Source organism: Sciurus carolinensis, chromosome 11 (assembly GCF_902686445.1).
Source record: "Sciurus carolinensis chromosome 11, mSciCar1.2, whole genome shotgun sequence".
In the NCBI taxonomy this organism is placed as follows: Eukaryota; Metazoa; Chordata; class Mammalia; order Rodentia; family Sciuridae; genus Sciurus; species Sciurus carolinensis.
In genome coordinates this window covers 119,935,635-119,957,994 of record NC_062223.1, presented here as the reverse complement: position 1 = coordinate 119,957,994, position 22,360 = coordinate 119,935,635, and the positions used below count along the sequence as shown (strand labels likewise).

At 45.8% G+C, this 22,360-nt stretch overlaps 1 protein-coding gene across 2 annotated transcripts in view; it reads right to left on the bottom strand.

Moving 5' to 3' along the window:
- Grik4 (glutamate ionotropic receptor kainate type subunit 4) overlaps window positions 1-22,360 on the bottom strand; it is a 410,214-nt gene that overhangs the window by 71,692 nt on the left and 316,162 nt on the right. For both annotated transcript variants that reach the window (XM_047519151.1, XM_047519153.1), the window contains exon 12: window positions 2,104-2,211. In XM_047519151.1, the coding sequence (XP_047375107.1) occupies window positions 2,104-2,211 (108 nt within the window). The remainder of the gene's footprint in view (window positions 1-2,103; window positions 2,212-22,360) is intronic.

Below are 22,360 nucleotides of genomic sequence, written 5' to 3'. Positions count from 1 at the left end.
GCGATGCTGGCTTAGCTCTCTGCACCCCACGCCCTCTCTCAGCTCTATTTCACCACCCTCCGATCAAATATCCCTCACCTCAAAATCCAAAACTGAAATGCTCCAAAATTTGAAACATTTTGAATGCTGACACAAGGCTGTCATGTGTTTTAGAGTTTGGATTTTCCAATTAGGGATACCCAACTGGTGACGACTATGAAAATACTCCAAAACCTGAAACAAAATAATCAAAACACTTCTGGTCCCAGGCATTTTGCATTTTGGGTAAGGAAGTAAGGGATCTTCAACTTATATTAGATTTTTTTTTTTTTTTTTTAAAGCCAGGGATTGAACCCGGGGGTGCTTACCCACTGAGCCACATCCCCTGTCCTTTTTTCATTTTTTAATTTTGAGACAGGGTCTCACTAAGTTGCATAGGGCTTAGCTAAGTTGCTGAGGCTGGCCTTGAACTTGCAATCCTCCTGCCTCAGCCTCCTGAGCTACTGGTATTACAGGCAAATGCCACCCTGCCCAGCCTTAGTTTTTTATTGTCTGTCACACGTTCCCCACCGAAATGGAAGCTCGTTATAGATGGTGGGTTTTGTGTTTTATTCATTGCTGTGTTCTGAGCACCTGGAAAAATACCAAGCAAATCACAGTGCCTAAAAAATACTCACAGAATGAATGAATGAAAATATTCAGCAACCCACCTCCTGCCAGATGACTTAAAAACCGAGGGCCTGACGTTCAAGTTCCTCAGACTCTGAACTCACCCCACATTTCTGGCTGGTGCTCCTTCCTTTCCCTACCAAAGTCCATTTTGGGGGGAAAGCTGGTATTTTTCAACATTTCCTAAACACCTAACGATGCTCTCCTTCCTTCGCTTTCCTTGTTCCAATTGGTCCTTTCAGAGTCCATCTTTAATTAAATATTCCTTGTTAAGGCTGTGCTGCAGGATGGGCCTCTCTCTCCCCAACACCCCACAGTTCTAGGTTTGCACCTCTTTCCTGGCTTTTATCCCATCCTGTTTACAGTAGATCAGTAACTCCAGTCTAGTGTTCTTAGACCTGTAGGAGTTTGTGAAAGTCACCATGGGGGTCCCTGAGCTCTTTTTATTATCTTAAAAAGCCTAAAAGAAACTAACACGTTGCAGACCTTGTACATTTAAGAGGGGTAGACGGAGCAGACTTTCCCATACGTCGTCCTGCTTTGGGCTACAATATCAACATGACTACACTGGTTATCTCCTGCTGATCAGATGCTGGGCCAGGCAGGGGAAATACACTTTTGATTAGTTAATAGGGGGAGGGGAGGTGGAACAAAGTAATTATTGCTTAATACATGCAGATGGTTTAATTGAAAAATCTTTTAAAACGTGAGGTCTTCTGAGGGGAAGACAAATAATACCTTGGCGATGTATGCACTTGATTTATCCCACCTGCCAAATTCTAACCTCTGAGGATGGAGATGGGAGTCTTACCCATCTTTGGTCTCCATGACCCAGCCCAGTGCCGGGAACATGGCAGGGGGAAGGAGTCAAGGTTGGACTTGGTAATTATTGAATAGAACTGAATCAAATAAAAATGCAGATGGTCCCTTGCCCTATAGGTTAATTAATAACTCTCTTTTCACCATCTGGACATGAAAAAAGAAGCCATATAAACCCAAAGACATTCAGGTGTCCATTTGGGGGACAGTGGTATGGGAGGACCTCATTTTGTATACTATAGGTACCAAGCAAGGTGGGCTTATGGGAAAAAGCAGGAGCCACCGGTGGCTCCAGCCACACCGCAGTGGATCCAGCTTCCCCCATGGGTGTCTGAAGGTGCTTTCCACATGACCCTGCGTAGCTGCCCCAGCCTTCAGGATGCCCCTGAAAGAGGCACCCACAAACTGTGGAGTCTCTCCGCTCTATCCCTCTTCCCCAGCTGCTTGGGAACTCATCAAATATCATTTCCATATGAAACAGCAACTTGAGTGTAATTACACTGTCATAAATTGGGCTCGGTGCTGTGATGAGCTCTCCCATCTTCTGTTCCTTGGGAAGCCTGTGAGCTCTCGGCACTGGCTCAGGAGAGGCACCCTGGGGAGTTGCAGCTGGGCGGCTCAGGAGACCCCACTTACCAGGATGGTGGTGACGACCAGGGTGGTGTTGAAGAGACTGTCTGAGCTGTTGGAGGCGTAGAGGCGGCTGTCCATGCTGAGGCCCTCCGCCACGTGCCACTGGCCAATCTGAGGAGACCAATGAGAGAGAACTGGGAAGACATGGAGGAAGAAGAGGCTTGGCAGGCTGGGGCCCCAGGTTTGGAGGAGCCAAGAGGACAATCCCCTTCCTCTTCTTGGGCTATGTATCAGCCATAAAAGGGGGGATGTGGAGTAGGGAGCAGGGTGCTAGATCAAGACAGGGTTGAAGAAAGGGGGCACTGATAGGCTAAGGAAAGAAAGGACTGTGAAGGTTGGGAGAGTCAGAGGGGGCAAATGGAAAAACAAAGTAGGAATGAAACACGGTTCAGGAACATTTCTGTGTCCAGAAGGGAACAGCAAATGGGGAAAACACGTTATTTTCAGAATGAACCACAGGAGCTTGTGTGCTTTGGCCTGTATTCAATAATTGTCTTAATCAAAATAAGAATTAGAATGATATACTGGAGGAAACAGGCATATACAAGGTCTTTAATAAATGTTTGCTGAATGGTTAAATATATAGATGAGTAAATGAACTAGAAGAGAGACGACCCTGTTTGATCTGCTTGCTTACTGTGAGCATTTAGACACATTACTTAAGTTCTCCAGAGCCTCAGCATCTACAAATGGGCATGGTAACATTTCCCTACCTTCTCGAAGATCACATTTGTGCCATTTGGACATTGCAGTGTTCACATAGACCCAGAAGCACACATCTCCCTGTGTAACCCCTGAAGAGTTTCTGAACCTCACTGACCCTGTTTCCTCATCTGTAAAATGGGAATAATAGAAAGTTCTTTGGGTCAGTGTGAGAATGTATTTAATCTGGCATTCAGTACAAGCTATTGTTGTCATTTGGATCTGAAGTTCCCCCAAAAGCTTGTGTGCTAAAGGCTTGGTTCCCAGTGCAGTGGTGTTCAGAGGTGGTACATTTGGGATGTGATGGAATCAAGAGGGCCCTAACTTCATCAACGGATTAACTCACTGGTAGACTCATAACTTAAATTGTGAAGTGGGTCCTAGTTGGAAGAAGTGGGTCATTGGAGATGCGTCCTTGAAGGGTACATCTGTCTCCTACCCCTCCTCTCACTCTCTCTCCCTGCCCTTCCTGGCTACCGTGAGGGGAGAAACTACCATGAGCTCCCCACCATGGGCCTTACCACAGGCCCACAAGCAATGGAGTCAAGTGACCATAAATGGAAAGCTCTGAAATCGTGAGCCAAAATAAGCCTTTCCTGCTTTAAGTTGATTTTCCCAAGTATTTTATCACAGCAACAGACACATGACTAATAACTATTTTTCTTCCACTTCCCTATTGTTTTCTTCCTTGTATTATCTTTAGTTTTAGTCTTATTTTATTGTGGTAAAAACAATCATCATGAGCTGTAACTTCTTAATAAATTTTTAGGTGTACAATATATTACTGTTGACTCTCCTGTTGTTTTAAAGACCCCAGGGGGAAAAAAAATCCATAACTTACTTAGTTCCCCATTCTAAGGAACCTAAGCCTAAACTCAATAGCAGTGGATTGTTAGATTGTTTTTCTCAGTAGAACCTTTTTATAATATATATCTAAGTATATATTATATAAATATATGCTGTGTGTAAATATATGCTATGTCAAATGTATAAGTAATATGTAAATATATAATACACGCATATAAAATCCCAATATAGTTCTATGAGCTGGAGCTGCTGACAAATGTCTGCTGCTGAGATTGGAGGTGGGCAGCCAAGAGAGACAGCTGACAGCTGGCTACAAAGCCATAAAGACACAGAAAGCCGACTCTATCAGGCGTCTCCAAGTACCAGCAGCAGCTTCCCTGGGAAACTCTCTTGAGTTCCATGGGTGCCTTGTAGCTCTATTCCACAGAGTGGGCTCTGGGTTCTCTTCTGGAAGTTACAACAACAATGGAGACTTGGCTTGGCCTTGGCCTTCAAACCCACCCACTGGGGCAGGAGGGCTCAGGGGTCCATTGAGCGAGAACTAGCTTCCTGACTTCATAGTGTGGAAGGCAGGGCCCACTGGGGACCACCATGGACCATCATGAGCTCTCATGGGCCTCCAGTTCCAGGCAGGAACCTGAGAGTCTCCAGGAATGGGCCTTTCAGGTGGCAAAGGGGAGATCACCAAAAATACCCCTCAGTGCCTTTGAGAGGATGCCACCTGAAAAAGAAGTAGGGGGTAGTTTTTTTCCACCTCTGCAAGGGCAGGATGGTTCTATATAAGCTCGTGTTTGTTTTTGGTTTGCAAGCAGTGTCTCATGCGTATCCAAATAGCAAGCCCCTTTTAACAAATAAAGAAACAGGCCAATTTCAGAGAATCCACCCAACTAGTCTGAGGTCACACAGTCCCTGTGCCCTTAAAACCAGATGATTTTCCCAAAGAAGCCAGAACAGCCATCTTGTCTGAATCTTTCAGTGTTCTGCAGTTTTAGTCTCCCCCACTAGCTTAGGACAAAAGAGGACACACTTATTTTTGCTCAGACCCCAGTATCTTGCTCCAGGACTGACTTTGAAAGCAGGGGAAAGTTCTCATCTCCTATTGGCAGATTGCTGTTGTTGACCAGGCATGGGCAGAAGGCAGGCGAGCCCTTCTCTGGCCTCTGAGCTCCTGTGGTTTCTCAAGGGAACCAGGAACTCCAAGCTATTGCCTGAGCTTCTCCTTCCTCTCTGTACAGGAAAGATATAAGGAGGTTGAGGAATGCACTGAATTTCCAAATGAAGGAGAAAAGGATAACAGGTCTAGACAACTGTTGTGTTAAATAGAAAGTTCTATCACCTCTTTGGATTTTCCCATCACCCTTTGGAGTGTTCATGGTGTTTCTATGTTATTTATGAAGAAACTGAGGCTCAGAGAGGTTTTGTGGCTTGCCTAAGGTTACCCAGCTGGTAGGTGCAGCACAGGCTCGAATCCTGATCTGTCTGATTCCTAAATCTGGGCTCTTCCCTGTTTCTGCTGTTGTCTCTTAGAGTGCCGTTCATTTAAGCAGACCAGGCTAAGCAGAAGGTGTCTTCAGAGGCCTCAACCATCCAACACAAACTCCAGGTACACAGCTTTCTTCTTGATCTTGATACTTCACAAAGCCAGGTGGAATTATTCTCCTCTCTGAGGCTCAGTTTCCCTGCCTTCAAAATGGGTAGAACTGGACCCTGATCTGTGTTAAGCTTGGAAGGGCTGTATATGGACAGAAGAAATAAAAAGTAACTGGGGTGGATGTCAGCATTTGGATGTGTGGGACAGGATTGGACTTTCTAGAGTCCCATTTGTCACCCTAAACCTACACTTCACACCAACAGGGCCAGTAAGACCTCAGCCCCCCACCCCACCTTTCTTCCCACCCCCACTGTTCTCAAGAGATGCAGTTCTTACTCAGCATCTGCTGTAAGAGGCCCTGGCCCCAGCTTCTTTGGTCTTACTCAGTGAGCTAGTTTCCTTTAAAAGCCAAGGATAGAGATGATTTATCCAGAGCCAGAACCGACAGGCTGAGCAATGCACCCTCCCACCCCTCACCTCTGGGAACCTGGCGAAGAGACTAATTAGCCCCCAAGCTCCAGTCAGGAAATGAATCTCCCACCCACTCTTCTATTAGCCCCTAAGAAATTAATAAACTCATCAGATCCAACAAAGTGGTTTGGCAGCTCTTACCCAGTGCAGTCTAATTGCAAAAAGACAGTGGGAAGGAAGGGGAGAGGCAGAGCCAGGTGCCCTGGGATACAGGCTAATTGCCCCACCCACTGGGCACCTTCAATGCCACACACGTGCCAGGGGTGGGCAGGAGATACAGCTCTCTCATCATGGACAGTCTGCGCCTCTGTCTGCAGCCAAATCCCCTCGCTCCAACCCGCTGACACCTGCCCCCAAACCCTCCTGTAGAAACAGCTGTTTCATAAGCCCGTCTCCATGCCTGCGCGGGCTCGAGTTCACTTCAAATGATGTCTCTGCTGGGCCCTCTCTGTATTATCTCTCTCCCATTCACTCTGCCTTTCCACCAGTTTAGAGGCCCTGCAGGTTATAGTGAGGGAGGAGAATATGCATTGCACAGGGCCACCACCAACCTCAATGCATCTTAATGCAGGAAAAAGAAAAAAATAAAGTAGCCCTCTAGGCTAATGTGTCCCTGCTAGTGCACAGCTGGGCATGTGGCACTCAGGTCACATTTCAGTCTTACCTGCCCTTGAGCACTGTACAACCTGCACCACCCAGGTGATGACCCAGAGTTGGAGGACCTGGGTCTAACCTGGCTTCCCAGCTTATAAGCCATGTGACCTCACCTAAGTTACTGAGTTCACCTGAGCCTCATTTTCCCCCTCTGTACAGTAGGGATTAAAATAGTAATTACTGCCTTCAGAGGTTCTTAAGAAGATTAAAGGAGAGAGTGTATGTGCAATGTACTAGGTCTTCATGCCACTGCCTGAGACAGAAGATGCAGTTTCTTCTGTGTCCTCCAAAGGGCTTGCACTGAGGTGTTGGTTTATTACATTAGGACTGTGTCTCCACATTTGCTGTCCAGACCAGTTGTATCAGCATCAGAGATGCAGGTTCTTCAGTTCCACCCTGAATGCACTAAATCAGACACTGCCCTGGTAGGGTCCAGCAATCTGTGTGGTGGCAAGTCCTCCAGGTGGCTCTGATGCTAGTTGTATCACAGCAGGGCAGAAAGAGAACTCAGGACAAACAGGATCACAGGAATAGGCTAGTGTGTCGAGATTAGTAGTAACTAGGTACCCATCCGTGGTGAGCTAGGGAATGTTTAAAAACTGGCTCTCCTGGAAAAGAGGCCCTGGTTTATAGCATCTGCCAATTTCTGCAGTGCAAACATTCCCGAGGTGACCGCCATGATGTTTCAGAACACAGATCTGGGAAGACAAGTATAGTGGGCTCTTGCTAGCTGGGGCAAGCAGACTCTGGTGCATGCTGGGGCCCACCATGCACAGAAAGGCTCTGGGCTGGGCACTAGAAGCTTATGGATACTAATCTCACGGTTGCCCCCTTTATCAGTAAGGAAACTCAAGTCCAGGTAAGTTAACAACTTATCCAAGTCATAGAGCTGGAAGTAGAAAAAATAGCATTCAAAACAGGCCAAGGTGCTGCTTCACTGGAATCACAATATTTAAAACAAATGTGTAGTCCTTCTAACTGCTGATGCTAATGCTATTAGGAGAAACATCTTATGATAGGAGTGCTTAGTCAAATATGAAAATTTAGGTAAATATAACTGGTAAGAATGTGCTTGCACGTGCATAGGAAGCACCATTTACCCAACATTACCAGGGGACACAGATCTATATATAAATTAATAATAATCTTGCTCCTTTGAGTACTAAATTTTGGAGACCTTAATTATGTATTCAAAACCATTGTTTTCAAAAATCCTTTCTAAAGGAACACGTTCCTCTATCCTCTTAAACAGAGTGGGTATCTTTACCTTAATATACATTGTTATCATTGGGAAGCCAGTTACTACACTGTGCGGTGATACAGTGTTGCTCCAGGGTGGCTGTGGTGGCAGGGCCACTTGTCTGCATTTTGTGCCTTTATAAGTTAATCTGTCTGCTTTTCATTGTGTTGGTTTCTTTTCTCTCTCTGAGCTGTCACTTCTTGCTTCTAGTAGGACAGCTATCTCTGATCCACTGTTCTTCCAAGAGCTGTGTTTAGGTCCCCTGGGTGGAGTAGCCAGGGACCAAGCTTGAAAGAATCTGCCCGAAGGAAAGCTTAGATAGGGGGCCAATAGGGCAGGGAGTGGGCTCCCTGACTTTGATAGGAGCTCTCCAGGCCTTTGAAAGATGACATCTGTACAACTGAAGAGTGTCTGACACCTGAACTTGATCTGCCCCATGATCACAGGTCAGCAAAAGCGAGCTGGTCTCTATGGGAAGTGCTGCAAGGCCCCTGACCACTGGCATCCCCTGCTGCTTCCCTGTGAGGGGGCAGTGTGTAACCTGGAGTCAGGAGAACCGCACTGATATCTGACAGTGTGATCACAGGGTTGGGTGACCCTGAGCAAGTGGGTTAATTCTCCCCAGCCTCATCCTTCCCCAGCCTCCAACCTCATCCAAGTTCCCGCTCAACTTACGGCAGGCCATAATTGCTTTGCCCCGACCCTCATTCTGTTTTTCACAAGGCACCAGCCAGCACTGCAAAATCTCCCCTGCCATCACGCTGGCTACTGCTTACATGCCCTACATGTAAGGTCTTTCCCATTTTGGTTTAAGGGTAGAGACCCAAACTCCTTACCAGGGCCTGCTCTCTGCTGGCTCTCCACCCTCACCTCATGGGATTGGCTGCAGTCATGCCTGCCTTCTTCCTACGTGCAAGCGTACCAAGTTCCATCCTGCCAGGGTGTGCATGCCAATCCCTGTCTGGAACTCTCGCTGTCATGACCCCCTGCTCCCAGCCCTCTTTCAGCTCATTTAAGGGATGGCAAACCATAGGCCAAATCTGCCCCACTGCCTGCTGTGTCGGAACAAAGCCCCCTCATCTATGTCCCGTCTGACTTCTTTCGTCTGTGACAGCAGAATTGCAACAGAGGCTGTGAGACCTGGAAAGACTAAATACCTACCGCCTGGACCCTCATAGAAAGTGTCTGCTCACCCTGATCTAGTTTTCTCTTGGGGCTCCTTTAGCCTCAGTCAAAGGTCACTTCCCCCAGGAAGTCTTTCCTTTATCTCCCATAGTCAAGCTTCTCTAGAACCATCCTTCAGACTATTTGTTAATGTGCTATCACTTATTTTCTGTCTTTCTTGCTGTATTGTAAGCTTCCTGAAAGCAGGCATCATGGCTGGTTTGGTCTGCCCTTTAAACCCGAGAGCCTGGCACAGTGCCTTGCTTATTATCATAGATGCACAATAAAATCTAGTTGCACCAATACACCAGGAACTTTGCATATCTTGTTTAATGCTCAGCACATCTCTAAGAGATAGATCTTTTTATACTGATTTTACAGATTTAAAAAATTCCCTTGTCCTAGTGAGGTTAGGTAATCAATGTTACACACTGCTCAATTCCAGAATGGGGATTTAATCCATGCTTTCTCCATCCCGGGAGCATGTGGTCCTAACCACTGTGCTATTTTGTTACAGAGTCAAGACAATGACGGAAACAGGCTCAGTGCAGTGCCTGGCACATTGACAGAGTTGACCTAACCCTCTCTGTGTCTTAGCCTCCTTTTCTCCTGTCACAATGAACCTTCAGGCCCTCTCCTGCAGGCTCATCCCAGAGGTCCAGGGACTCACCTGATTGTTGTCCCTGGGACTCTCAGGCCCTGCCACTGATGGAGAGCACTGGGGATCCTCCTGGCTCACAGTCCTCTCCCTCCTGCCTAGAAACACTCAGGGTTGTCATTTTACCACTTCATTCTCTGTCAAGTAGGTAAAAGAGATTCATTTCTAAAGCACAGAGGGATTTCCCCATATCCCTGCTGATCCGTGGGTGTGCATACTATGCCATAACTTTTGACATTTTATGTACATTTAGATGATTGTTCTTTGTTACCCAGCCTCTTCTGGGGAGGCTGATGTAACTCCAAGGTGGGTTAAGTCCTGCTCCAGAGTCAGATTCTATAAATGCTTATTGATCTGCTTTGCTTGGTAGGCACTGGGCCATGTGGTTTGCTTATATAAATTTTTCTGATTCTTCATAAAACTGTGTTATTACTCCCACCTGAGAGATGCAGGTATAATATAGGTACTTCACACAACAATTACAATGCTTAATGTAGGTACTTTCATACAAGTTTTGATGAATGAATGAATGAAATTGAGACTCAGAGATGTCAAGTAACTTGCTGAGGATCACACAGTTGACAGGGGTTTAAACAGGGACTTGAACTCAGATGCTATTTACTACTGTGCCATCTATTTGAGTTGGGGCAGATGTAGAATATCTTGACCTTGAGACCTGCGCCTTCCCACACACATCCCTCCCAGATCATCATGAACTTGTTTGTTGAAGAATGCAGTTCTGAATGGAGTCAGATGAAAGGGACCACAGGAATGATCCTGACCAAGGCCCAGGGTGGTTGTCTAGGAGCTTGGAACAAGAGGATGCATAGGGCACTGCAAGACCCATATTTTCTTTTCTCCTATGTTATGCATAAACCTTGGGTAAGTCACTTCAGCCGTCTTTGAAACTTTACATATCTAAAATGGGAATAAATGAAATTTACACATATCCTTCAGTTTGGTCTGGAATATCCCCCAAAGACCCAGGTACTAAAGGCTAGGTCTTCAACTTGGCACTATTGGGAGGTGGTAGAAACTTTAAGAGGTAAGGCCTAGTGGGAGGCCTTCAGGTCATTGAGGACATGCATTTGAAGAGGACAGAGGGACCCCACCATCCTGACTCTTCTGCTTTCTAGCCAAGGCCATAATAAGGCCAATTGCTTTGCTCTACCACATGTTCTTCTCCATGATGTGCCCCCCAGGTCCAAAGCAATAGGGCCAACCAACCATGGACTAGAACCCCAAAACTATGAGTCAAAATAAACCTCTTCTCTTTATAAGTAGATTATCTAGAGCATTTGTTACAGTCATGGAAAGCTGATTGATACAACATAGTAGAGTGTTATTAATAAGCAGCCAAGATAATACACATGATGGCTTCTAATGAGCTACAATAAGCCAAGGGAATATAAGACAGCAGCACCACTGGCATCTAGTAGAAATGCAAATGTTCAGAAGTCAGGACATCTGGGTTCGGGTTCTACCATGTCTACCTCTTACCACTTGGCCCCAGGGAGGTCAATTTTGCTACTTAAAAGATAAGGATAATCTCCTTTCCCTTCTCGCCTTATTGGGATCCTCTGAGGCAATCACAGACATGACAAAAGTTTAAAGGCCTGTCCAAACACAAGTTCTTTCTATTCCAATTTCTTCTTCTTTAGGGCCATCCAAAGTTGAATGAATGATAACCAATGACTTGTGTTTTGTTTTTTGTTTTAATTTCAAGATCAGTGTTCTAAGTTGAAGTTTTCATTAGGAAGCATGTCTATGATAATATATTAGTCTCTTTGAGGGCACAGAACTTGGTTTTGACATCTGGGCAGGAAAGTGACATCTAGGGGTGAAACACTGTGGCCAGAGATCCCAGGAATGAATGGAGATTGAGTAAGTATTCCAGAGTCTCCACAGTAGTGGTCTATACTGACATAAGACCTGCTAAAAACTGTGCAATGTCAGCCTCCACAGTGCACACCCTGGCATGAAGGATTAAGTGTTTACTGAATCTAAATCTACCATCTCATCACAAGAGTTTAGTTGATATGGGGGACTGGGTCATGAGCTAGCACCTGAGTGCTGAAGGGTGCTCTAGGGAACAAGGGTAGTTGCTGAAGGTGGAATCAGAGGAGGAGCCCTCATACATGTGCGTGAGTGTAGAATGCCGTGCAAATTCAGCATCAGAGGATAGCAATGGCAGATGCCAAAAGTAAGAGATCCAAAACAAGTTCAGGGACAGCTAGGAAGATTCCATATCAAATAAACTCTACCTGGGCTTTATTAAGCATTCGACCCAATTGGCCTAAGGCACTGTTCTGTTAAACTGTGCATTGCAACCCATTCACAGATTATGAAATCAATTCAGTCAAGCAAGACCTGCCTTTTTTAAAATGAAATCTATACAGAGAATGGAGTCAAATGCATGTAGCGGAGGTACCTGTTGTTTCATAATTTTGGTTATAGTTGCACAGAGGTGGATGTTTGTGCCACTCCTGAATTGCAAGTCAGGCTCAGAGCATAAAAGGCCTGGCATAAGGCCATGGTACCTGTTCACCCTGTATCATCATCCCCAGAGCATCTGGAACATACCTGATACTCACTAAGTACATTTTCAGCATCAGTGAACTCCTAGTCTTGGTCATTTGTTGTAACTATAAGATAACCGTAAGAAAATTATACAAGCTAATACTTTTGAACATTTACTGGATGCCAAGCACTGAACTCAATGTTTTATGTCTATTATCTCATTTAATTTTCCCACCCACACTTCTAGGAAGGTACTGCTCCCACTTCCATTTTACAGATAAGAAAACTGAGACCCAGGAAGGTTAAAACCTGGGCAGGATTCCTATGCTACACTTCCCCCAAGATATGTCTGTTCCTGGACTTTGGATATATAGTTAATCATTTAGTAAACATTGGAATCATTCTTTATCCATTGGTGTCTGCCATAGCATTTTCTGCCTGAGATTTCACATTCCTTTGAGTTTTCTTGCCTTTGATTTTGATTTCTATATTTGAGAGAAAATTTAAATAAAGTTTAAGGAAAGGGAAAGAGAGATTCTGTGGAAAAGAACAGCATCAGGAGCTCTGGTTTCCTGACCTGGCTCTGTGGTCCACCCCTATGCCTAGGGGAGGCCCTTGTCTGGCTTCCTCCTGGATTCCAGAGCTTCAGCCTGAATCTCACCCCCTTGGGAGGCCTCTCTGACTCAGTCAGGTTCCCCCTTCAGGCACTTGTGTAGTTCCCTGGGTCACTCCTTGGTAGCACTCAACCCGCTTGCAGTCATACAGCTATTTATGTAATTATTTGTTTCCAGTCCATTTCCCCCACTAGATAATCCATCCCATGAGTGACAAGACTCCATCTAGTCTCCATCATATCCCCAATGTCTAGTGTGAAATCAGCACTTACTACACATTTGGTGACCATGTGAATAAATTCCCCTTTGTGTCTCCAGCTCACTTGTTGGTGCCTGGCCCGTAATGATGCTCAATAAACATCTGCTGGATTGAATTATGAAATTCCCTTGGGCATGTCACTTCTCTTTAGTCTTTAGTTATTGTACCTATAAGAGAAGGATATAGGCTGGCTTTCTTTCCAGCTCGAAGAGAAATTTCTAAAAGTGCTGGGTGTATTTATAATGTGGTGTAATTTTCAAAGTGCTTTGGGGAAGAGCCTGGAGAGACAGGCCTAAAAGGGGTGACACCAAGAGGCCCCCACGAGGCACGAGGCTGAAGCAGGTGGACACCTACGTGAGGGACACAAGGAAGACCCTTCCCCAATCTGCCACAAAACGGTCCTCTCTGAGCCCCAGGAAGTGGGGCAGTCAGGAGAAGGATGGAATGGATGTGTGGACCCAAGAAATGGAACCAAGGACAAGAGCAAGAGAAGGAAAGATGTCTACCTGACAGATGGAAGAATTTTCTAGAAAAAAAAAACTTCCAAGATGGACTATATTGTCCCTATAGGTAGTGAGTCCCCTGACACCAGAGGCATTCAATCACAGCCTCTCTTTCATGAAGATGCATTTGCAGGAATCCAAGCAGCCAACTGAAGAACTGATCTAGAGGACCTTTGTTATCCTGTTTGGCCCCAGAAATGTAGTTTGTTTGACTTCCACTTGAGGGGAACCAGGAGGAAGGCAGGCAACAGAGGAAGATGAGGTGCTTGGACATTGTTAAAACAGGAGGACAGGAATATGGGAGCACAGAATGCAGAGAGAGAAGGCCACACAGGAAAACTTCAGCTACTCCTAAGTTTGCTCCTGCCTGTCTCCTCTCCTGGCTGAATCTCATTAGAGCTGGTTCTTGTTATTCACAGTAGTTCTGATCTATAAAAGCTGCTACATACACTGAATTAGGGAACACTGAACCTCTGCTCCTAGGGGAAACAAAGAATGGGTTCCTATGAGCCTCAGTCACAGTTCCATCAGCCAGGATATAACATATACAATGTGTGGTATATTATATATAATTTCAAAATACGACCTTGTTAATTTATGTGTGTTTCTGTTTCCAGGTACCTCTCTTAATATATAATGCTGATTCATTAACATTGAACAACAGCACCATAATTCATGCCCAAAGCTTACTGAACATGGATCTTCTTTATAAGGCACATCCCAATCTTTGTGTGTTTAGGAACTCCAGACGGCACTTGAACGCTGTGATTGGAAGTTAAACAGAAAAATTATTAGGAAGGGAAAATAGCACAAAAATGCCAAAGCTATGGCACGGTGGAAAGATGCCTCTTTACAGTTAAGAGAACTGAAACAAGAAGGCAGGGCCTCTCCTTGTTCAATGTCAGCCAGAGACGTGTACATCGGGTGACTCAAATGTTTTGCCACTTTATGCATGACTACAAAAAAAAAAAAAAAAAAAAGCTGTGAGCTGTGAATATTGTGTTGGGGTTTACACAAAGATTTTATCAAATCAAATTTGCAAATATGGAACCCATAAATAATAAGAATCAATTGTATTTGTCTGCACTTGAGTGTTTGGCTTCTGCCAAGATGTGCTCAGATTTCCATCCCTAATCTCCAACCTCTGGGAGGTGATACAGAATTTGGTCACCATTCTTACTGCCAAAGACAATAAACCCACACTGACTGTTCTCTAGTGACAGATAAATATCACGTAGGGCAGGAGTGGAGTTTGGGTCACTTCTGTTGCCTCTGACTACAAATGCCACCCTTCAATGATGCTCCTGTGAATTTAATGAACTCCTCACCTAGTTCAGGATTTCAGAAGTGAAGTTCCCCAGAGAAGGATTGGAAGGATGCTCAGATCTCTTTCCTTTTGGGACAGATGCACTAAACAAGTTTAATAATTTCTTTTGCCAACACCCCAGAGCCCTCTTTTTCTCAGACTCTTAAGTATTTTGGGGGATGATCCATTTGGCCTTCCTCATACTGACAGGTGGTGAGGGCATGGCAGAGTCTGCAAATAGGAAGATTCATCTACCCTTCTCTCTCCACCTCCCAGACGACTGGAGATATTTCAAATTAGCTACCGAGGAGAGAATTTATCAGGGAGTTTGGGCGTGCTGGAGATTTTTCATCTTATAAGAAAATTACTGCCAAAGAACATGACTCAGTCAGGGCACGCCTGGCTTCATTTGTTCAACTCACCACTTGAGAAGTATCTTGGGAAAGCAGTTATACTAATTGCCCAACTTTGAGCTCTGAGTGGCAGGTGCCAATTGAACTCATGACTTTAATGAAGCATCGAGGCTGAAGGAAGTCGATCATTCCCTGTCCTTCAGGAAGGCAGGTTGCTGAAGTCCCAAGAATGCTGGAGGGCAAGGGAGGGTGCAGTTTCTGAGCACTCAGTGAGGGGCTGAGTATGGCTGGTCCCTGGCCCTCGCTGGATGCAGGCTGTGGTCGGGGCAGTGGGGAGCATGTGCTCTGGGCCTCACTGTGCTCTGTGCTCTGGGAAGATGGAGAATTTCTAGTCAGCTGCTCTTGTGTGAGTAGTGCCATGCTAAGTAGGTTCTTGATATGCTGTGGCCTTTCCTAGGAGTAGCCAGAGTTCCAGTTCTCTTGTCTTCGCACCCACCCAGAGTCACTGAAAAGTGGAACTTAACGTCAGGGAGTAGAGGAACAGAGATAGAAAGGACAAAGATTAGGGATGGAGCATAGAGAAAGGGAGGGCAGGGAGGAGGCCATAGGAACCTTCTGGAAGCAGAGAAGGGTCACTTGGCAGAACAGATTTCCACCAAGCATGGCCTGCACGGGCCGGTCCTCACGGTCCTCTTCCAGGCCTATGTGTTGCAGCAGGAGTGACCTGAAGGCCTCACTCACCCCAGCTTTGTCCCCTGTTCCCTGTGGCAAGCTACCAGCAAGATTTCAGGAATATTGCAAACAAAGATTGAGAGATATATAGATAGACATCTCCATGTGAGACAACAGAACTAAAATTTGCACAGTATAGTAGAATCCTCAAAGCACAGCTACAAACAATGTTCCATTTTGTGCACAATAATTTTATGATGCACATGAAGCAGATATTATTATGATCATCATGTCTATTTTACTGAGGAGAAAATTTAGGAACCAAATGCCAGACACTGTGAGAGCTGGGGCTCAGCCCTGAGCCCTCTGCTGCTAAAACCTAGGTTCTTCCCACTTAAGCCACACTGCCTACCCCTGCCACACTCCCCATACCCCCAGAAGGTGGATGCTTGGCCTGCCTGCAGCTCTCAACCTCTGGCCGCAGGTCTGCCCCACTTCTCTTTTGAGCTGGCTGCTGCAGGCTGCTTCAGGAGATGGAATTAGCAGGTTGCCCTCTTCCAGTTCCCCCAGGCATGGGCTGGCTGAAGAGGCAGGGAACAGAGTCACTGGGAACTGGCAAACTTCCCCAGGCTGATCTCAGGCAGAAGCGTGATCGGGCACATTACAAGAAATATATTTAAAATGCAGCACTTTAGAATCCTGCTCCTCTGCCCAAAAGCAGGCCCCTGTTCAAAAATTTAAGCAGCTCTAATTTGTTTACTGGCTGATGTGTGAATAAGTTTCTGCAGTCAGTGAATTTTCCATCAAAGCTGAAAGTTCCCATGCTTTGGGACAAAGAACCAGGGAACTAGGGAAGCCAGAGGAGAGAGAAGGTCCTTCAGGTTGCATACACCCTTCCAAAATCAGCTCATCTGCCCTTGACCATGGTTCATCCCTGAGGTGCCAAGATAGCCAGATTCTCACAAGAGAAGATAAGGAAGTCTTCGAAAGAACCAGAGAGAGCACTGCTCTTAGAGGAAGAAAATGCAAAGAGAGAGAAATAGATCAGTGATTCAAAAGACCTCTCAATTCAATTTTTTAAAATACCAGTTACCACTGGGGAGGTTTGGCACATGAAATCTCTCTTGAACAAGTTGGGGAGCTGTGGCTTTCAAAGTCTCTGAAACCCTCAGGTCCTGGGGCTCCACTCTCCCTGTTGGCCATGAGCTCCTTAAGACCTGGAAAGCACGTGCTCTGTGCACACTGCCCCATGACCCAGTGAGGCTCTGCACAGCCCAGGCCCTGCTTACTGCTGCACCCACTCCAGCAGGGCAGTGCCGGTCACACCGCAAGAGTCCCCAGGCCCAGAATGACAGCAGTTTGTGGGCGCTACAGCACAGGCAAGCACAGGCGGACAATAAACAGAGCACTTCACCCATGTTTGCAGGGGTGTCAGGTGCAAAATGGGTGGACACAGAGACCTGTGGTGGTGTGCAGGCGTGAACCCTGAGACGGCTGGTGTGTCCAAGGCAACCATCATCTAGGGTGGCTGGGGCAGTGTGGGAGTGGGGAGGGCAGAGAGGAGGCTCGAAGGTAAGCAGGACACTGCACGTTTCACCCTGAAAGCAAACGGGGTTCCTGAAGGGTTTTACGCCCAGGAATGTGGCTTTCACATATGCATCTCTGGTGGGAAAGTAGGCCTAGCTGACCTCCAGCTCTGAGAATTTATGACTTTCTAAGAGATGGTGTCAACTATTTTAAACCTCGTGTCAATTCCCCTTCTCCCAGCTCCTTAATTAAAAAGAAGAAATAAGTGACTTCTCAGTCACCTTCAAAGCAGCCCCCAAACCATCCTCCCTCACCCCGATCTGCTGCCTCTCATCAAAGGCAAAGCTGCTCAGGCTGGCCCTGGGGGACGGCAGGCTAAGCAACCTCCCCAGCTGGCCCACTCTCACAGGTCTGTCCCCCACTGGGGAGCTGGCACTCTGAGGCTGCTCATTTGCAGCAATCAAACCCCCACCCCAGCGCTCAGAGCCAGGTCCCAGCAAGGCAGCTTCAAAGGATCTGCATATTTATGGTAAACTCCTTCCTCAAATTGAAAATGCATTAGACGGTGGAAATCAGGGCCTTCTCAGAGCTATCTCCCCCACTGGCGACCTGTGTGAGCCTTGGTGGCTGTTCTTAGTGCAGAAGGAACTGATGCTGTTATGGAGGTGGCTCATGATAAGAGGGCTGGGAGCAAGGGCACAGATGACGGGTGGAATCTCTCTGTTCCTCCAATGTCGTGTGACAGATGCATCAATGCGGAATCTTCCCTGAGATGGTTGTTTCGTGGTTTTCTGTGGTTCTATGTTTGATTGCCTTAGAAGTAGATGGGGTCAGAAGATGGGGACCACCAGAGCGGATCCCATAAGCAAGTTTGCTCAAATTGCCTTTAGAATAACAGAAGCATTTCCTGGTGGCCCCACTGCAAGGGGCTGTAATAAGAAAAGCAGCCGCATCTGCACCCCTAGGAGTGCTACAAAGCAAGCTCCACCACAGCCAAGCCTGGAGGATCCTAGACTCCCCGGGAAAGGGGTAGACCAGTCCCTTTGTGGACTGCTGTCCCGCAAGATGGCGGCAGGGGAGATTAAAAGACGGCAGGCTAATGGATGAAACTGGAGAATATCATGCTAAGTGAGATAAGCCAATCTCAAAAAACCAAAGGACGAATGATCTCGCTGATAAGTGGATGATGACACATAATGGGGGGTGGGAGGGGTTAGTGTCAGGGTTAGAGTTAGGGTTAGGGAGGGGGGCAAGAATGGAGGAAGGAAGGACTGTATAGAGGGAAAAGAGGGGTGGGAGGGGTGGGGGGAAGGGAAAAAATAACAGAATGAATCAAACAGCATTACTCTATGTAAATTTATGATTACACAAATGGTATGCCTTTACGCCATGTACAAACAGAGAAACAACATGTATCCCATTTGTTTACAATAAAAAATAAATAAATAAAAAATAAAAAGAAATTCCCCCTTGGGAATTCAGGATAACCAAATGGAATATTAGCAATATAAAATAAACAGTACATGAAATACAAAAAAAAAAGACCGGCAGGCTGCCCTTGTAGCAATGGTGGAGACCTTTGGGAAGTTGGATCCAGATTCTCAGAACCTTCTAAATAGGACCTTAGATCCCCCAGTTCCTGGTTTGGAAGGGTGATTCAGATAAGCTATCCTCCTGACTCTGATAAAAATCCCACTCAAAACACTCCAGAGACCAACCCCTTGAAAGCTGAGATTATATCTGCTTTGGAAAACAAAATAGGCAATCGACTTAGAAGACATTTTACTTCTCTTCTTCTAGACACCCCTGCCAGTCTCTCCATTTCTATAGGAAGATAGTTGAAGGGATCAGTGGTCTAAGGAAAGGGTGGCTCAGATCTAGTTTTCATGAAAAGTGAAAAAAACATGAATTTGGTGGGGAGGATGGCAAACAGAATAATTAATTGACCCTACTGCCCAGAGTTCAGAAAAAATTGAAAACAAATTTCAGTAAGCAAGCTAATTCAGCAAGTAGAAATCGAGCGTTCAGTTTGAGGTGACTGATAGTCCCACAGCATCCCAGTCTGGGGCCCTGCATCCCCATCTGGAGCCTTGTGTCTTGATAGAGAACTAGCCAAGCCAAAAAACATCCATGGTGAGAGATTTGTAAGACATGGCCTGTTGGGAATAGGTGCAGGCTGCTGCTCAAGAAGAACAAGAGGGGCACGATCAGAACACTGTACAGTCATGGTTGGCTGCAACTTCTGTCTTCCCCAAAGATCACGAGCTCTTAAATAGATTGTGACTCATTTTCCTGCATTCCCAGCCTTTGACAAAGAGTAAATGCTAAAAAATTTTAGGCTAAATTCAGGAATGAAGGAATGAATGAGTGACATAAAATCAAACTGTTTTTATACATTTGAGAGCTGGTAAGAAAGAGGAAGTAGATTATTCTGGGATATTCCAGAGAGTAGAATTAGGAAGTAGAGTTTGACCCAGTGCCTGGAAAACTCTGGAATGTGGCCCTGAAGAGATGGTGAATTCCCCAGCCTAAGACGTGCTTACAGAGAGGCTAGGGGTTGTCGCTCTCAGGTACACAACACAGAACATTTTTGCATTGGTTTGAAAGTTGAGAAGCCTTACAGGTCTTCTCCCCACCTCAAAATAAAATTGAAAGGGCTGGGGGTGTAGCTCAGTTGTAAAGTACCTTGGACTTCGAAAAAGTAAGACCCAGAATCAGTTCTTGAGTCTGGCACTTACTGAGTATATGAATATGGATATATTTCTTTATCTCCCTGCCTTTTTTTTTTCACCTACAAGATGAGAGAATAGCTTTCATGCAGGGTTGATAAAAGGATGAAAAATTTAAATATGTATGTACACTACTCAGCATGGTACCTCACATAGGCGACATTAAATGCCAGCTATTATTATTGTATCAGTCGAGTCAGACTCCACATAACCATAGGCAGGCAGAAGAGAGCCATGGGAATTCAGTTCCAATAATCCTTGAGTTTAGTCCAGATGTGGAACCAGATGTAGACAGGTTATCATCTTCACTGCACATGGGAAGAAAATCAAGGTGTCCACCTCCCAGTACACAGTGAACCAATAGGAAAAGAGTAGATCCACATCTTTAGCTTTGGATGTCAAACTCCACAGGCTTAATTAGAGCTTGTTAAGTCATTTCCAATCCTTGGATAAAAGGTGTGCTCCTGCGATTACAGCTCTAAGAAAGTCACTCGGGGGCTAAGAATCTCTGATCTTTAGACCAAGTTAAATGAAGAAATTAAGGGCCTTCTAACACTGTGATTCTTTTTTCTCTACTTTCTTTCAAGCAGGACTTCTTCCAGATCAGGAAGGGGACTATTCTATGCTGATATTACCCAGGATGCCTTCGGGGGAAGGAGAAGGGGCACATGGGATGAGAACGGGGGTCTCACATAGGCAGAAATGGGGGACAGACTGAGGCAACATTGTCAACTTCTATGCCCACAAATACAAAATCAGGAGATGGTTCAGGTTCAGAATGTCACCTACAGACACCACAGGGAACATGTCCCCCAAATATACTCCAGTGAAAGCTCCCCAGAGTCCCAAGATAGGAAATGCTCTCTGAGCTGAATCAAAATGGTAATTTTTTAAATAGTAAAAAATAACCTTGAATTCTGAAAGACTATTTTTAAAATGGTAATAATCCTTTAATCAGCCACTGGCAGGGAATATGGTATTTGGTTCAGACATTTTACCAATTACAACCCACTGGGTCCCTGCGTGGTGCTTTCTAAATAATCAAAACCAGCTCTTAATAGTCACTTGCCCAGGCGGGAAAAGAAAGAATAAAACCAGATCCAAATAAGAAGATTCCAGTGCTAAAGAAGACCCAGTGCAGCAAGTCACCAGAGCCAGGAGCCCTCCTGGTTTGCAGTGAACCTGGAGAAGGGGTTTTTATTCGGGAATTTAGGAATTCCACGGAAGTGGGGAAAAGCCAGGCATGGGAGAGTCAAGGGCATGAGCTTTGGAGCTGGACCAACCCAAACACAGATTTCAGTGTGCCCAAGTCCTTGCCCGTGGCAGGACGTGGGTCAGCTGCCTTACCCTCCATGAGCTTGACCTTTCTTATTGTTGACATGGGAATTGGTCTACTTTGAAGGATTGTCCTCAAGAATGGACGTATCTGTGCAAAGTGCATATGTGGTATCTAGTACGCAAAAGATATCTCCTTTGCTCCATGTCACTTTTCCCTCCCCTGCCAGCATCACCTTGGATGGAATTGGGAGACTATTAGAGTAGAGATAATGACATTCCTTCCTTCCACCCTGGAAGAGAAGCACAATTCATTATCACTTCCTAAACCATTTCTTCATCCTGCAATAAGCAGGGGAAGGACACCTGTCAAGAGGTAAAGACTGGGTGGTGATTGGGATGGGACCTGGGGACCAGCGCTGCGAAGCTACATCTGTGCCCGTGACACATTGTGTACGGTATCCACTTGGTACCTGAACCAGACCGAAGCAGCAGGAGTGTTATCTGATTTGCTGAAGAAGAAATAGATCATAAAGGGGATTCTCACCATCCACTTTATAAGTCCAGTCCGGAATGTGTCCCTTGGGGGCAGCCGAAGGTCAAAACCACCACCCTCTTTAATAGGCACTTGTGTGGCAGATTAGCTCAAAAAGATGGGATGAGGTACAGGGAGATCAGACAGGAATTTTACTCCTACAAAGGCAGGATGCCAAAGGGCAACCTGTGGACCACACACATTCCAATCTTCCATCTAGGTGCCAGTTAAACAGCAGAGTCTCGTTTTACTAATCAAAATGTATAGTCGTGGGTTCCTGTGGAGCTGCTGCTGTTGAAGGGCAGTAGCCAATATGAGGGAAGCCTCAGGGCAGAGGTTCTGTCTAGGCTGGCGGCTGCAGGGTAGGTGCTGGTGGTTAATGATACTGATTCTTTTGCGTGTTGCGGGGGGGACTGGGGTTTGAACATAGGACCTAGCACATGCTAGGCAAGTACTCTACCACTGAGCTACATACTCAACCCTTTTTCTTTTCTACTGAGACAAGGTCTCACTAAATTCCCGAGGCTGGCCTCAAATGTGTCAGCCTCCTGCCTCAGCCTCCAGAGTCACAGGCATATGCACCATACTCAGCATGATGATGCCGATTCTTAATGACTCAGGCAAACTTGTGGCCTCTCAGTCGGCAGAAGTGTATCTGAGTGGCAGCAAATGTAGAAGCA